We start from the raw sequence: 16,328 nt of genomic DNA on the forward strand, positions 1-16,328 counted from the left end.
GCAGTGAAACGTCCCGTATCGACCTGCGCTGAGTGCCTGCATCACCTAATTAATAGCTATTGACTCGTGGTGGACAGGGATGCCATCTTCAGTCATCTGAAATTTGAAAACATCCCCGGGCCAGAAACCTGTCGTTTGGAGACGTCTTGCATATGGTCTGAATTCAGTTTCTCACCACAACTTGATCATAGAAAAGTGCTGACTTGAATGAGCGTTGGGCTAAATAAGAAACCGAAACGAGTCGATTTTGTTACAGAATTGTAGACAACCATCAATATACAGGACCCTATATCAACTCTATCTTATTCCTGTGTGTGTGTGTGTGTGTGTGTGTGTGTGTGTGTGTGTGTGTGTGTGTGTGTGTGTGTGTGTGTGTGTGTGTGTGTGTGTGTGTGTGTGTGTGTGTGTGTGTGTGTGTGTGAGAGAGAGCTGCAGAAATGAGGCGGCAGAAAGCTTTAAGAGATGGTTACTGTATTACGTCTGCAGTGGGTTTCCTTTCCTATCACCACTTGCCGCCTGAGTGGGTTCGCGGTGGCTCTGCTTCATGTGGATGTGGGTTCAAATTTGTGCGACAACTGCAGCCCCCACATTGTCGGGGGGGACCCCTTGATATTGCAGAATTATTCCTGCATCCCGCTCTTCTTTTACCCGCTGCATCGAGCTCCAGTGGTTTGCTTCTCCTCTGGTGTTGACACAGAGCAGGTGACTGAGCATCTTAGATTTATTGTGCTGTGTTGCGTCTCTCGCCGGTCACGAGAAGAAGGAGCCGCGTAGGCCATAGAAATACGTACGGTGATCGGCTCCGACGGGGAAATGCCCTGTTTGCACATTTACTACACTTACAATGAATAAGTGTAAAGCCTTGTTAATAGTGTCCCGGCTGAATGAGGGCGGTAGTTGTGCCAAAACAGCAATTAGCTGAATTCAATCATCGGTGTGTTTGAATTATTTCTGTCAATCACTTGGGGTGAAGATTATTTAAATGCATTCAATGCCAATTCAGAAAATAAGCAGTCACCGCATAATGCTGGTCTAAGAACTTTAGCAGCAGCATACAGGGGGGGGGGGGGGTCACTCCTCTCCTCTCCTCTCCTCTCCTCTCCTCTCCCTCTCAAATTAATGAGCAATCAATTGAAAACCTTATTGACTCCTAGTGGCTTTCTCAGCACTTTGGTTGCCCCCCCCCCCCTCCTCTGTTTATCTGAATCATGCAGCCAGCATGGTCTTTTTCCTTAACTACTCATTCATTTAGGATCTTCTCCATCTCCCGCACAGCCCTCCCTTCTATGCCTCTTTCTGTCTTTCTTCCCTTTGCCCTCCTCATTGCTGTTCTCCATTACCTCCATCTTGACTCTCCACTCTGTGGCTCTTTTTGCCTCTCACACCCCCTTTCCGTCCCTCCGCCAGTCCTCTGGTTAACACTCAATCAGAGGGAGGAGAGACGGATAATGGAACATTAGATGCAGTGAGTACAAAGCACGAGAGTGTTTATTTCACAATGTTTAAACATCAGTCTGTAACTCCTCATTCAAAGACTGTAAAACGCATTCAGGGTACAGCCAGGGTCATAGAGAATATATTCTTCTGCATACACAAAAAGGGTGAGAGTGAGTGAGAGACGGTGTGCTGCTGGTGTGTGTGTGTGTGTGTGTTTGTGTGTGTGTGTCGCACAGAAGGACAATATTGTTCCACATTATGCATAAAACCAGAGCGTTTCAATATTTACTCTAGCTATGACACTCAACGTGTAGCTCAAATTTGGGAACAATTCTGAGAGAGAAAGTTCCAGAGACAACCCTGCTGAATTATCACGTCATTGTACAGTTGTTTTGAAATACATATGGTAATAAAATCCTTGGGGTGTCGGTGTTAAACTGATGTTTGGATGCATGGCTTGTATCGCACTTTGTTATGTTACAATATTGTCCGATCTTCTGTTTTTCTGTCTGTTTATATTCATTTTTGTACCTTGTGTTGCTGCATATCATTGAGATCTCCCATTGGGAGTCTGTCATCATCACAGTGCAGGGATGATAAATGGTGTTTGAATACAAGAAAATATGATCAAAATTTTTAAAAAAATAAATAAAAAAAATACTAAAAAGCTGTGTGTACCGCTGTATGAATAATATTTTGGGAAGCATGCAGCTGCATTGTTAGGAATGTGGGTTTACATGCGGCATGTCAGTGTCTCTGCTGAGCATTTTCATGTAGCATCCATAGACGGCAGTACAAACATTTCATAACATGCTTCCTAATAATCACATAAATTCTCGGATAAGTTTTCTCTCGGGATCATTGCATGAGACCATTATTTAACTGATTTTTCTGGAGAAAAAAACCCACACAATATTTTATAGAAAGCATTGCTAAGAGGATGTGTGAACAATATATTGTACTGTGGAAAATGTCACACACAAAATTGCTTCCTAAAATCTCTGCATCCCCGTCCACTCCGGCTTACAAAATACCTTCTGTTGTATGCCCCACTGTCTTTAGCTACCAACAAGTCCATAACATCTCTCACCCTCTCGTATCTCTGTGCTTTTGGTCCGTCAGAGGAAGTCTTTTGACAGAGCTTCTCCAAAGTTGGGTGCAGCCATGAGAATAGCGATGGTACAGATGATGTTGAAAACACTGAATCCCATCAGGCACAGCCGGTCGATGACGGCCGCAGCAAACTGCCACTGCTCCGCCAGACCGAGCTGCCGGTCCTGCTCCTTTACACGCTCCACTAAAAACTGCACCTCCGTCAGCAGAGCGTGCAGCTGGTGTTCTACTGCCACAGATCGCATCACGGCAGCTGATCTCCCTGCTGCAACCCCGGCCTCTGGGACGCAGGGTCCAGAGGAGGTGAATGGATCAGGGTCCGGGGACAGTGGAATATCCTGTGGCGGGCTCCCAAACTTGGAAGGTTGGATCTCGTGATGGATGGGTGTATCTCCACCTGGTCCTCCTCCTGCCTCGGCTCCCTCTCCTTCCCCTCCACCTGCTGCATCGGTGAACCTCCCCTGAGTTGTGGCCCTGCTCCTCTGAACTGGCTCCGGCTCCGCAGCGTTCTGGAAGATTTGGAAGCCCATGTAAAGCAGTTGGCCGTTGGGCTGCGGGTGTGGATTGGAGGCGGCGTCTCTGTGGGCGGGATTAGGGGAGATAACAGCCTGCGAGTTGGGCCGGTGGGGCGGTGGGTGTGGCAGAGGGTGGTTGAGCTGAGCCAGGCTGGCCTGCAGGGAGTTGAGGCTCTGGGGGAGGTTGGGGGGCACTGGCGTGGGGATGGTGGTGGTGGTTGCGGTGGTTGTAGGAGAGGACGGGGTCTTGCTCTGAAAGTCTGCTTGGCAGCCGGAGAGAGTCGGGTCCATTCCCTCTCCTGGACACTTCATCCGCAGAAACCAAGGAACCCACTGCAGCAGAACCAAGTGCACCTGGTACACAAGGACACAGACGCCAATAAGAACAACACACTTAAATGTTTCTTGTACTCTTTATTGGACTGCAACATATTGCTCATCAGCAATATAATTATAATTATAATACCATATTAAACTCAAGCTTTTAATCTTGGTATAAGATGTTATACCATATTTAATATGATTAAGCTTGTGTCATCTTGACTTTGGTTAAGAGCCACTGTGAATCTTATCTAAAACTTTATTTCCTATTATTAGTGGGCGTTCCACCTGCCTTGATCCAATATACTTGGACAGGCTGGGAAACTTTTAACCAGAACCAAGAGATGGAGCTTATTACCTGCCCTTCTGTTAAGGCCCTTAACAGACTCCTTAACGATCTGGTGGCCTCTTTTAAATTGCTTCTCAAATCACCCTTTTATTTTTGGTGTTTTATTTTTGATGTTTTTGACAAGTTCTCTGTGGGTAAAGTTTATCATTGTATTATAATAATTTCACTCACCCAACGTGGCATGTGTCCACTGTTGGGGTTGTGGTGATGGAACTGAAGAACGATGACTGTGGCCACTACTGACGTCCCGACAATCACCATGATGCTGGCGAAGTACTGACCTGTGACCAGCGGGATGGAGGCACGTTTCACTCGTTAGGGTGCTGACAATCTATGAGCTATGAACAGGTCAAATCCTCGACCCAGAAAACTCCACAGACAGACACGCAAATGTAGCGCAGAGGAACTGACCTATCAGGGGTACAGAATCTGATGTGGCGGGCATAATTTCTGCAACCATCAGCATGAAGACAGTCAGAGAAAGCAGAACCGTGATGCCTGGAGGCAGAAACAGGACCCCAGAAGTAAGATGAGATAATCCTCAAAAGAAGAAAGCAAGTGAGTGGTACGGTGCCCCAGACTTTTCTCCACAACCATCGCTTTGGATGACAAACCAAGGAAAAGTCATTTGATTTTAGTCTTTCTCACGTTCCCTCCGTCTCTCCGCCCCAGCCCTCCATAAACCCTACAAAAGCTTTTGACGGTGAATTATAATATCTTCATCTCACACATCTGGTATTATATATTTCATATATTCTCAACCATTCTCATTATACATCATCCTCCCAACCCTGTTCTTTTCCACCCTTCTCGCATCGTTCCTCACCCAGGCTGATCTTCTCCCCCGAGTTGGCGGGGAGCAGGAAACACACCAGAGTCATGGAGGAGAGAAGCACGCAGGGGACGAGGAGGTTGAGTGCGTAAAACAAGGTCCTCCTTCGTAAGGTCACCACGAAGGTGACATCGGGGTATGGCTGTGGACAGCAGTCGTAGAAAACTTCGTGGCGACCTCCAGGGACCCCTGGGGCGGCAGAGAAAGGGGAGGGTGTGAAATGAGAAGCATTTGAAGAAGATCTGACACAGGACCAGCATCAGAAAAATATGTTATTGAAGACAGCCGAAGTAGAATGAGGAAAGATCTGCTTTCATGAAAATCAATGATGGTGTCTGCAGGGCGGAATGATGACGGTTGTTTGTACAGTACTGTTTTGTTGTATTGTATTTTTATTGAAAGAAATGTTCACAAGGCTACAGAAAGCATTGGCTGTGGTGTAAGCTCTGTTGCTAGGCAACACTGTTGGTCTTCCAAGGCCTCAACAAACCGGTCTTACCCAGAAGGTCCCACTCTCCGTTGGTCATGTATCCTGACACATCTGCCTCCTTCATCTGGAGGTCCAGCAGCCAGCCATCAAATGTCCAGGAGCCAAACTTCAATTCACAACGCTGGATGTCAAACGGAAACCACCGCACATCCACAGTACATGTGCTGACGAATATTCCTTAAAAGAAGTGAAAGGGAAGTTGGTATCAAGGTCAAGTCAGTTCATCCCAAGATATTTCTTGCAGCCATCTGGAGGCAAGTGAAGACAAAAAGTGAAAGATTAAAGTCAATATTTGCAGGATCCATTAGCCGCAGCATGAGCGGTACTGTACGTGTGCAGAATGAATGAAGACGGAGTTTGTTTTTGAGGACAAGATGGGGATTAATAAGAACTCACCTGGAGGCAGATACTCACAGAAGCCACTGGAATTCACCAGCACGTTGGTCTTAAAGGTGGCATCAAACTTGTCATGAGCACTGGGGGATAGTAACAAAGAGGCAGCTAGTTAGTTTAGAGCTCAGCCACTGCACTGGGAGGGCAGGGGGGGCTGCGGGGGGAGGGGGGGGGGGGGGGTGTTAGTTCACACATACCTGTTGTAAAGCAATATGTCAGGCGTCCAGATCTGGTCAGAAGTGAACCGGAGGTTCTTTACTCCGGGATACTCTGACTGGTTCCACTGGAGGTAGTGGTCATACCACTGCTGAGAGACACCAGCGCAACACATTTTTACACATGAACATGTTAACCACGACGACACGTGCACACATACATGGACGCATGTATTTACTGTCAATATATATCTAGAAGATGGATCTTTTGGAGGTATTTTTTGACCACTTTTTTTTTTAAAGGACAGAAGGTGTTTGTGAAGCCCTCTGAGTGGTGTAGTGATTTGTGACACTCCTTAATTCAGATTGACTTGACAGGGACAAATTCTCATGATATCCACATTAAGGGCATGCGAGTGATGGCAGGCATACACAAGGCTTTTCACCGCACAGATCAATACCATAATTAATGTTATTCATAACACTTACCATCTGCAGCCAGGCATTCGTGGTGAGGATCTGGTTCTTTTCATCCTTGCATAACACAAAAAAACACCACAGGAACTATGACATTCATGCCCATAATAATAATTTTAAATTAATTGAATTGGGAGAGGAAGAACTTGATTCCAAATTAAGGGGCAGGACAAAATCCACATTCCTCGTTGGGTGTAAAAAAATGCATTGCTAAATTTAACTAATGCTAATACAATCTGAAAAATAATGTGGGTATATTTTTTCTAGCACAATATTCCCTCTTTATACTATTATCCCCCCGCTGCTGCTCAACAAGGAAATGCTGTCCTTAGAAACACGCACGCTACAATTCCTTTAGGTTTGGGCCATTATACTACAATGACATGACAAGAGCTTCAACTGAACTTTTGAATGCACTTTCACATGGAAATCACATTCCGGGGAGATACACAATATTATTTCTTGTTTGAACCTATTGCATGAGTGCATGTTGACATTTATAATCCACGTGTGCCATGCGTACCACATCCATGACTTGCATGAGAGTAAAGGAGAACTGCACGGTGAGAATCTGGGAGTCGTTGGCCACCGGCCTCTCCATGGGGTTGTAGTCCCTCAGCAGCTCCCTGAGCAGAAGCCGCTGGTGGGGACCCTGCAGGGATGCTGGACGAGGGGAGTGGGAGGGAGTTCCATGGATGTGATTGGTCAAATGGTGGAGTGTTGCATCAGAAAAGAAGAGCGAGAGAAAAGGTGTTACAAGGAGGAAGCTGTGCCTGGGAAGACTAGAAAGCACAGAAGGGAGAGCAATAACAGTAAAGTGGTCTTGTTACGAGGATTGGTGGATAGTTCGAAGGAAATTTGGGCGAGAAATTGAAGGCTAGGCGAACGAAGGAGAAGGAGAAACACTGACAGAGTAAAAAGAGGGCGGGCTTTCAGGGTAAAGGAAAAGGTCATGTTTTAGAGATGCACCACAGCGATATATAAAGCACAGCAGATTACACAAGACAAGAAAAGAAAACACAACATGAAAATGTGTGTGAATTGTTTTTGAAAAGAAGGCAGGACACCAGAGAGAAAGACTCCTTTTTGTTCTTATCAATTAAGTATCTGTTAGATCACCAATCATACTGATTGATTTAAAACTGCTGGGAAAAATCTGCTTAATGTAATGCAGAAAATTGTGAGGCCACGATACACACACACACACACGCACACACACATCCCTCGATGAGAGCAGAGAACTGTCTCCGTCTGTTCCTGTAACTCCACCAAAGCCCCACATTCACTTTTGATTCATTCTCAACAAGGCAATCACTTTGATGTAGAGAACAATTTTAAAAAACTAATGTACACTTGAAATAGTCTGTTCTGGAAAATAGCCCATACTGCTTCGGTGGGATTTCTAAATGGTCTTATATGAATGCACTTTTTACTGCGTGATGTCAAATCTATAGTCATTTCCTCGACTTTAATTCATATCCATACGACTCCACCGATATGCCTGTAATTCAGGTCGATAGTCCGTACTGTCAAGCCAGTGTAAATGAACCACTAGCTGCCTAATTTTCTATCTATCAGTCCATCCATCCATTACAGCAGTGTCATACCTAAAAAAAACTGCACAGCTCAGCTCTGCAATTTGCAGTAAAGATGATTGCGATTCCAACTGCTGCTTACTCATTAAAAAAAATTGTTCTGTCTGCCTACACACCAACACATTCTCTCTCCCTGTGTCGAGGTGAGCTGCTGTGCAGTTATTAAGAACAGAATGCTCGCTTGCACAAGACATACACACAGCACATGCACAAAACACACACAATCGGGCGACCACAGTGTCACTCAGAGAACCAACCGAAGTCACTCACCTCGGAGCAGAGTGGCAAATATCAACAGCCAGAGAGCCATAGCCTTCCACATACTGCATTCCTCAGGATAAACAACGAAAGAGTGGAAGAGGGAGAAACAGGGAAGAAAAGATGAGGGAGGAGGGAAAAGGGGAGAGTGAGGAGATTGCGATACAGGCAGAGAAGGGGAAGGGAGGGGAGGCGTGCGCAGGAGAGCCAGAGAGTGAGAAATGCAGTGAAATAAATACTCCTCTGAAGAGGGAGATGTTGCGTGTCAGATACTGGGATCCGTGCACATCCCCTCCAACAGCTTCAATTCACCCGTCATGCTACTCTGATCCTTCATTCTTGTAGACTTTCTGGTATGTGCTTATCAGTCACCGCATCAGTCCCACTCTGTTATTCAACCATGGACTTGCTTGGTGCTTTATCCCACGGGGTTGTTAGGGAGCTCGAGGAGGACGTTTGTATCTTTGAGAGTATATGGCTCCAATTCCTGGGATTGTATTGCATCAGTAATCCAGGTGTGTTCAACGTTTAGGAGGAAAATGAAAGGAAAAAAATGTAAGAAAACACGTGGAAAGGAAACATCACTTATTTTGAATAATTGATACAAAACTATAATACTATATAACATATGTCATGTTCTAATATCCACCAGCAAGCACTGCTTTACTTTTTTTCTGGAACTAAGCTGACATCAGTATTCACAGAGTACTGGTGACACCCACTGGACATGTTAGCAAAGTGCAATGTGGTGTGATAAATATGATCTGTGTTCTCCTACACAGCAAATTGAGCAGAGTTAAATTTCTGGTGTTGATAAAGATAGAGTCAATCGAACTCTATTTGGAATTGATCTAAATCTCTATGTTGTTAAATCTGTTTGATTTCACACTGCACCACAAAAGAGTTGGTGTCAAAATGGAGTGTTATTACTGTTATTGTGAAACCAACTCTATGGGTCGTCAGTCTCTCAGCTCGGGTGTAAAGAGTGACTACTCTCTGGCATCGCGCGAACAATAATCTCGTGAGAGCAACAATCTGGCGGGATTCAAGTAATTTACCTGCACAACTCAACTGGAGCAACGAGCAGCACAACGTTTTCGAGGACAGTTTGTTCAAAATTGAAGAAAACGTGTTGCATTGTGTCGGTAAGTAACAGTTAATTAGTGCTATTATTATATATAGATGGACATATATTTAGACATTAGTAATATATTTATAGCCGCTGTAATGTAGGTTAACTGTTATGCTGCCGCCTTTACTCCAGCCAGGCTAATGTCAGCTAGCTAGCAACCGTAACCTACACCCAGAGCGGACAAACTACTGTAGGCTACGGTAACTGGCAAGCTAACGTTAGCAAGATTTTTTTTCTTCTACTTTCACACGTTTTCTGATTATTGGTCTATCGAGTCTGGCTGTGAGCAAAATAGAATTGAATTCCTGTTGAGTGTTTAAAGTTTGGCAATGTAACGTTAAGTTATGTGACGGTACTTTAGTAATGCCAACATTCTTTCAAATAAAAAAATGCTAGTTAGCTGGCTAGCTAAGAGCCAGAACCGGTTCCCACGTCTTAGCTGCATGGAAGCAAATATTCTCATACGAGGACTGGGTATATGTATATCTAAATTACATTTTGATTATCAGAAGTGTGGGTAGTTAATATGAAGTTACTATCGGAAAGTTAATCTGAAGGACTCTTTTCTCAAATACGTTTTACTGTGCTTATAGTTACTCAACGCGCAGGGCTCAAGTTTTGAAGAGGGGGGGCTGAACGCTACGGCTGAACGGGCGTGGACACTACGTGCAGCGGTTACGGTTACAGACACCGTCGGGAAGGTTGGAGGGGAGCCAGCGCGGTCTTTTTTTTCAGCGTGAGAAATACGATGTGTGGGTAACACTTGAGAGCCCTGACGCCACCAGTTACAGCGCGTGCAAAGCTCTTCACAATCGAATGCATTTATTCCATGCTAAATGCATTAAATTGACATTGACAAGAGCGCAAGTGCATAGAAACTGCAGTTTGACTAACGTTAGGCAGCTCTGCTTCGTGCTGAGGTTAGCTAAACTGTTCTTTTCTGCTGGAATTTTATGATAATGCCTAAAACAAGCGCACGTGGGTATTTTTATTTTACCGACTGACTCAGCTAAAGAGCTGCTGGACAAGTGGAAATTTAATCGGCTTTGATCAAAGACTACTATTTCTGTGCTAATTCATGTTGTTTTCATGTGCTAAAAACTTGTTTTAGAGAGGCATGACTGGCTCCTATTTGGACTTGTTTTAATCTGTCTTATTCTTTATCATTTTACAGGAAATGTTGGCTAAAGTGGAGATTGGAGGGGTCCTAAAATACGTGAAAATTCCAGAGACTGATGGATTTTTTCAATTTGATATGTTCCTTCAAGAAGGTTTGTAGTTTATGGCTATATATTTTGCATTCATTACTGTTCTCACTGTAGTTGAACATGCAATTTAAAAATTATCTGAATAAAGAGGTCAAAAGTACTAGTGTCATTAGCATATTAATGGCCAAAATGGCTTTGTCCAAACATGAAAAAAATCTCCATGCCTAATTCATATTGTTATTGCTTTATACTAATACTTTTTATTCTTCTAGTGAACGACAAGTTTAGTCTGCAGCCAGACAGCTTCAGTGAGGGCCAGTTCACCATCACAGATATGTCAGGAACAGAGGTGGATGGAGATATCTTTGATGAGCTTGTCAAGTCGGGTGTCCTGACCTTCAAGGTCCCTTTACCAGTAATGGGTAAGGATGTGAAGGCTGGGGTTTGATGAGGTATCACAGACAACGTCAAGTAGAAAGCACAGTGTTTTGTCGGAAATATATTTTTGAGAGACCTCAACCTATGCTATAATTTGATATACTACTGATCATTCTCTTAAATACATATGATCTATCACTGGGTAGTAATTAAGGAAGAATATAATATGCTTAGTACTTTTTAAATGCTTTATTTAAGATTGAGATTGTTTTGTTACTGATAGGTACATGTAAATTGTCTTTGTTCTGTCTGCCATTTTGTAGATCTGGATGTTGAGCTGGTTGCAGATCAAGCATCCTCCTCTGTATTGACATCGCTGTCCCCAACTTCATCCCATTCATCCTGGGTAGTGGCACAGACTGCACTATCCCCAGCTTTATCCCATTCATCTGATTCCACCGTTACTCTGGAGTCCACAAGAAAAAGGAGGAACCCAACAGGGTTAATGGACCAGAATGAAGCAAAACAGGTAGAGCTTTGAATAAATGCATTTGAAATCCTAAATTAGGTTTTTTTGTAAATGTATTCGCAGTATCAAGTAATGTCATTAGAAAAGTTAAATTCTTTAAAAAAAAACACTAAATTACCGTAAGCATGCCATAACAATGTAATATTTCTTGGCAGATGGTTGAGGGTGTTCTGAGGGCCAATCCAAAGGGTGAAGAAGTCTTCAATGAGTATGACAAGACTAAAACACTAACTGATGCAACCCGTAAACAAATGGTGAACATCCTGGTTGCAGATATGGTAGAGCTACATGGGTAAGAATTGCAAGTCACTTGGTTATGTCATGTCATGTGTTGTAGCTAAATAATGCTGTTCTGTATAAGTGGTAAAGGTGTATTTATTCTTACAAAACATACATGCTTAAAAGTAAACTATGACTTATTTTTAAAGGAGGGTTCCACCGTCAAGTGTAAGGACCAATTATGCACTGGGAATTGTGACTCTTTTTCCATACCTCCGTGATCCATTCTCCAAACTTGGATATGTAAGTTATATCTGAAAACCAAATCAGTGTGATTTCAATATCTTCTTCACTTTTCTAGTTTGTACTCATCTTGTTTCAGATGAGTTTTTGTAGGTTGCTCACCCTTGCATTTTCAACCTGTTTTTTAAAATGTTTTGCAGTCTATTCACTGTCTACAATTTTTGTGTTGAGTAACTTATTCTTAAATTGAAGCATGAGATGCCTCTGTTTGGGTCTTTCTTTAAAAAGGAACACTACTATGATCCTGAGGGTAATACCGGCTTCATTTCATGGAGGATCAAGACGGTTCAACGCAACACCTTTGCTGGCTTGCGGGGTCGTTCCAAGACCGTTCTTCAGGATGGTCCAAAAACCAGGCGAGAATCTCTGTCAACCTGCCAACAGCTATTTGGTGAGGAGTGCAGGGAGGCGATATCTACAATAAGACATTCCAGCGATGAATCTGTGGTCAAAGAGAAGATGAGAGCGACTTTCCAGTATCGACAGAAGATGGTTGGGGATGATGCATCATCTTCAGTCCTGGATGTGTTCCCTCGTTTTCTTGATGTACCTGGATTGGTAAGAAAACTCTTTTGCTTTGGTTGTAGTTGTCCAGTGTAGAACAGTAATATAGTCCAGTGCAGGACAATATAATATCTGTCTGCACTATACTATAATCTCTTTAATCTTCTTTTCAATCTTCCATTTCAGTATTTGACCTTTCATTCATTTTGTCATGTATGCTTGAACCTGTATATTAAAATATTGTTTTCCTTGTTTGTAGATCGACCAGGATTTCTCAATGATGTTTGGTGACGAAGTGTCTCAGAAGTTCCTGTCCAAGTGGTCAACTTTCTTCAAGCCAAACATCATCACAGACTGCAAGACTGCAAAGAATATGGATGAGTTGCTGTCAGCAACTGAATTTGAGTCTGAAGAGAACAATGGTCAGTATAAAAAGTTTTGTTTAAATATATATTTCAGTGTTATACTAAATAAATACATTTTTTATGCCTTTAGGATGGGACAGTGATATGTCTTCAATCCTTTTGCTGCTGCAGCTACTCCCTCCAACTTCAAGGGGCCAGAAAAAAACTGCCAAGATCAGTTCAGCTCAAGCAACCAGCCATCTTGTTAGATATCTTAAGGTATGCAAAAGTTCCTACACCAAGAATCCCTGAATAGATGTTGGGATTCTGAGACAGTTTTGCTCTGTATATCTGCAGAAATGTGATCAAGATGTTATAGTAATTTATGTCTCCTAACTGACCTACAGGAAGGAGCCAGTATTACTACCTTCCTTGAGAGTGTCGACGCAAGACAACCGTTCCTCCTTTGCATCGGTGAGCAAAAGAAGAATATCCAAAGGTTCTACCTTATTATCGACCGAAAACCAATCCCGTGCAAGGCACACACATCAGTAGCAGCTTTTGATGAACTGTTCAAAGCTCACTACGTCTTCAGTCTCTCATATGACGAAGCTCTTTGTAATTTTTACACATTCATCCAAACCACTATATACAACATCGATGTCGGAAGAGCAAAGGAGAGCCCGCGTGTTAAAGAACTCCGAGCACGACTGCTGCAGCGAAGTGCTGTAACCGATAAACAGCCTTGAAGATGTTCACGTGTTTTGTCTGTAAAACACACCACAAAACGTGTGTGGTTCTTTGCCAACATTTAAAATTCCAACATGGTTTATATCCTGGCAAAAAGTTGCGTTTAAAATGTGGAGAGCTCCATTGCCCATTATCATTTTGTACTTATAGTGGCTTCCGAAAGCACCTCACCAAGGTGCATAGTCAGGTTGATCAAGAGATTGATATTGTTCATGATGTTTCTACTCAGCGAGAATGTGAGGCGGAATGTTCAAGTGATTCCCCAAATGTTGTTGCCACTTTGCAAAAGTCAGAAAGCTCTGTTGATACAAGTCAACTATCGTCAATGTGTGGATCAATTGTTGCGCATTTGCAAGCATCAGGTCTCTCTGAAAGTGCTGTCCAAACGATTGTTTGTTCAATGGAAGAAGTTGTCAATGATGTTAAAAGTGAGGCAAAAAATGCTGTTCTTAAAACAATGTCTTCTGAAAATACAAGTTCAGACACTCCAGGATCCAGAATAGATAATTGTTTTGATCAATTAGGTAATCCTTTTACAGCATTAAACACAGAGTCAAAAAGGCGTAAATATTATAATGAAAAATGGGAAATAGTTGAACCTAAAGAATGTGTCCTTGGTGTGAGGCTGGATTTGCGCAGAGATAGAATAACAGGGGTATACAATGAGATTCCTGTAACGGACAAGTGTACGTATGTACCCATTCTGAGTACACTTAAATCCATATTCAAAAATGACCAAGTAAGAGACAGCTTTCTACGGGACAAACAGAGTGAAAATGGCATTTACAAAGACATCAATGATGGGTCATATTGCCAAAACCATGCCCTGTTCTCACAGCAAAAACATGCACTACAGATTCTACTATATTACGATGACTTTGAAACGGCTAACCCTCTCGGTTCCAAAAAGGGGATCCACAAACTAGGTTGTGTCTACTTTACTTTAAAAAATCTTCCACCCAAGTGTAACTCAGTACTGATGAATGTACATCTGGCAGCTCTGTTTCATTCTGAAGATCTGAAAAAATATGGTTTTGATGTGATACTAAAGCCTCTTATTGATGATCTGAAATTTTTAGAAACCAAAGGCTTAAAGCTTCCTTCTTTTGAACAACCATTGTTTGGCTCAGTTATTCAAGTAACGGGAGATAATTTGGCTTTAAATGGCTTGTTGGGGTTTGTGGAATCATTCAGTGCAACCCATTTCTGTAGATTTTGTTTAATCAGTAAACAAGAAATTCAATCTATATTTACTGAAGATCATCCTGGGTTAATTATCCGTTCCAAAGAGCTTTATACTGAACATTGTAAGGCACTAAATGAAAATCCTGAACTGCGGTCAATATATGGTGTTAAAAAGTCATGTGTGCTCAACTCCTTACAGTATTTCCATTGCACTGACAACTATGCTGTTGACATAATGCACGATCTGCTGGAGGGTGTAGTACAGTACGAACTAAAGCTGAATTTTGAGTACCTTGTTAAACAGGGCTATATCTCTTTGAACACATTGTCAAACAGGATACAGAGCTTTAATTATGGTTACACGGAGCGTAGAAACAAACCAAGTGGGATAAAAATGGATGATAAGAGCAAAGATCTAGGTTTGAATGCCATCCAGTCATGGTGTCTCCTGCGTAACGCTCCACTAATGTTTGGTGATGTCATTGAAAAGAATAACAGTTACTGGAACTTTCTGCTGCTTTTGATCCAGATTGTCAATATAGTGTTTTCCTACACCATAACTGATGGAATGATATGCTACTTGAAACATCTGATCTGTGATCACCATACTCTGTTCAAAGCATTGTTTCCTGACAAGAGGTTGATTCCCAAGCACCACTTGATGGTACACTATCCTAGATGCATACAAAAAATTGGCCCTCTTATCCATATGTGGTGCATGCGATTTGAAGCTAAACACAATTTTTTCAAAAGATGTGGCAAAAATTTTAAGAATCTCACTAAATCATTAGTGAAACAACATCAGCGTCAATTGGCATTTAACTATGAAAATTATTGCTTTAGAAGGTTTGAATTTGGTCCTACATCATCCAAAAACATCTGCAACTTGCAAGGTGGGAAAGAAATTAGTGAGACATTACATTTGGATGCCTGTTCAAATGTTACAAGTACAAGGTGGGTCAGATATTACGGTACTGAGTACCAGGTTGGGTTGTACTTATGCACTGGATGTACCGATGATCTTCCTGTGTTCAAAAAGATCTGTGATATTATAATACATGAACAGCACGCTTTCATAATATCCTGTAATGTACAAACAATGTACTATGATGACCACTTTAGTGCATACTGTATAGAAGACCAAATGAATGTGTTTTCTGTCATATCTGTGAAGGCACTGACTTATTTTAGACCATTTGACAAGCAATGCTCTAATGACAATAGTCAAAGAGCATACATAGTGCCTTATTGTTACATTTAGATAAATGTACAGCAATGAAAAAAGATTTGGTAATGTTGATGCATTTGAAGAAATAAAAATGTTAAAGTAGTGAACTTGTCATTCGTATTTCTAATTATTGACATTTCATTTAGAGATTTTTTTTTGGTGTGGGGGGGCGGGGGAGGGGGGGCAGCAATAACACTTTATAGTGTTAATGGGGCAACTCCTTTAATAGTATGCACATCACACTATAAGAGTTAATTAATGACTCCGATGAGTATTAATTTCTAACACTACCCACTGGTGTTGAGAAACTAACGCTTGAGTATTGTTAAATTTCAACTATATAAGAGTTAAAATTAACTCTATAACAGTGTTAAAATGGCAACACTTTAAAAAGTGTTACATTGACACTGTGTAGTGTGGACCCCATGGGACACTTTAAAAGTGTTAAAATTAACTACAATAGTGTTAATTTGAGTCTGTCCATTTTGCTGTGTAAGAGCTCTATTGTGAAGATATTGATTTGGAATTCAACAATTATCCATTGATTTTTACCAGAGGGCGGTTGAGGAATACACAGAATACAGAATATATCCAGTCTCGCTCTCTGTGTTTA

The 16,328-nt window shown here is 42.1% G+C and overlaps 2 protein-coding genes across 2 annotated transcripts; one reads left to right on the top strand and one right to left on the bottom strand.

The window, feature by feature from the left end:
- Positions 1 to 1,470: 1,470 nt before the first annotated feature.
- On the bottom strand, positions 1,471 to 8,153 carry LOC120810484 (neuronal acetylcholine receptor subunit alpha-7). The gene is made up of 10 exons (XM_040165051.2): positions 7,948 to 8,153; positions 6,606 to 6,745; positions 6,095 to 6,139; positions 5,648 to 5,757; positions 5,454 to 5,533; positions 5,067 to 5,234; positions 4,562 to 4,756; positions 4,147 to 4,233; positions 3,907 to 4,016; positions 1,471 to 3,419 (listed from the first exon to the last, which is right to left on the bottom strand). The coding sequence occupies exons 1-10, from the start codon at positions 7,997 to 7,999 to the stop codon at positions 2,556 to 2,558; spliced, it is 1,851 nt and encodes a 616-aa protein (XP_040020985.1). The 5' UTR covers positions 8,000 to 8,153; the 3' UTR covers positions 1,471 to 2,555.
- A 676-nt stretch (positions 8,154 to 8,829) lies between these two features.
- On the top strand, positions 8,830 to 15,818 carry LOC120811677 (uncharacterized). Its single transcript, XM_078094818.1, has 10 exons — positions 8,830 to 9,080; positions 10,242 to 10,338; positions 10,548 to 10,697; positions 10,977 to 11,182; positions 11,338 to 11,474; positions 11,611 to 11,704; positions 11,933 to 12,262; positions 12,468 to 12,630; positions 12,704 to 12,831; positions 12,960 to 15,818. The coding sequence occupies exons 2-10, from the start codon at positions 10,245 to 10,247 to the stop codon at positions 13,299 to 13,301; spliced, it is 1,644 nt and encodes a 547-aa protein (XP_077950944.1). The 5' UTR covers positions 8,830 to 9,080; positions 10,242 to 10,244; the 3' UTR covers positions 13,302 to 15,818.
- Positions 15,819 to 16,328: the final 510 nt, after the last annotated feature.

Source organism: Gasterosteus aculeatus, chromosome 20 (assembly GCF_964276395.1).
Source record: "Gasterosteus aculeatus chromosome 20, fGasAcu3.hap1.1, whole genome shotgun sequence".
NCBI lineage: Eukaryota > Metazoa > Chordata > Actinopteri > Perciformes > Gasterosteidae > Gasterosteus > Gasterosteus aculeatus.

What these genes read in the sequence shown, in the direction of transcription:
- LOC120810484 (XM_040165051.2), bottom strand. Translation starts at nt 7,999, where the DNA reads ATGTGGAAGGCTATGGCTCTCTGGCTGTTGATATTTGCCACTCTGCTC. An exon ending in CGAATGCCTGGCTGCAGATG is followed by an intron (nt 5,758 to 6,094) that starts GTAAGTGTTATG and finishes GGTGTCTCTCAG; the next exon opens with CAGTGGTATGACCACTACCT. An exon ending in GGGGGAGAAGATCAGCCTGG is followed by an intron (nt 4,234 to 4,561) that starts GTGAGGAACGAT and finishes TTCTGCCTCCAG; the next exon opens with GCATCACGGTTCTGCTTTCT.
- LOC120811677 (XM_078094818.1), top strand. Translation starts at nt 10,245, where the DNA reads ATGTTGGCTAAAGTGGAGATTGGAGGGGTCCTAAAATACGTGAAAATT. An exon ending in ACCAGAATGAAGCAAAACAG is followed by an intron (nt 11,183 to 11,337) that starts GTAGAGCTTTGA and finishes ATTTCTTGGCAG; the next exon opens with ATGGTTGAGGGTGTTCTGAG. An exon ending in ATCTTGTTAGATATCTTAAG is followed by an intron (nt 12,832 to 12,959) that starts GTATGCAAAAGT and finishes ACTGACCTACAG; the next exon opens with GAAGGAGCCAGTATTACTAC.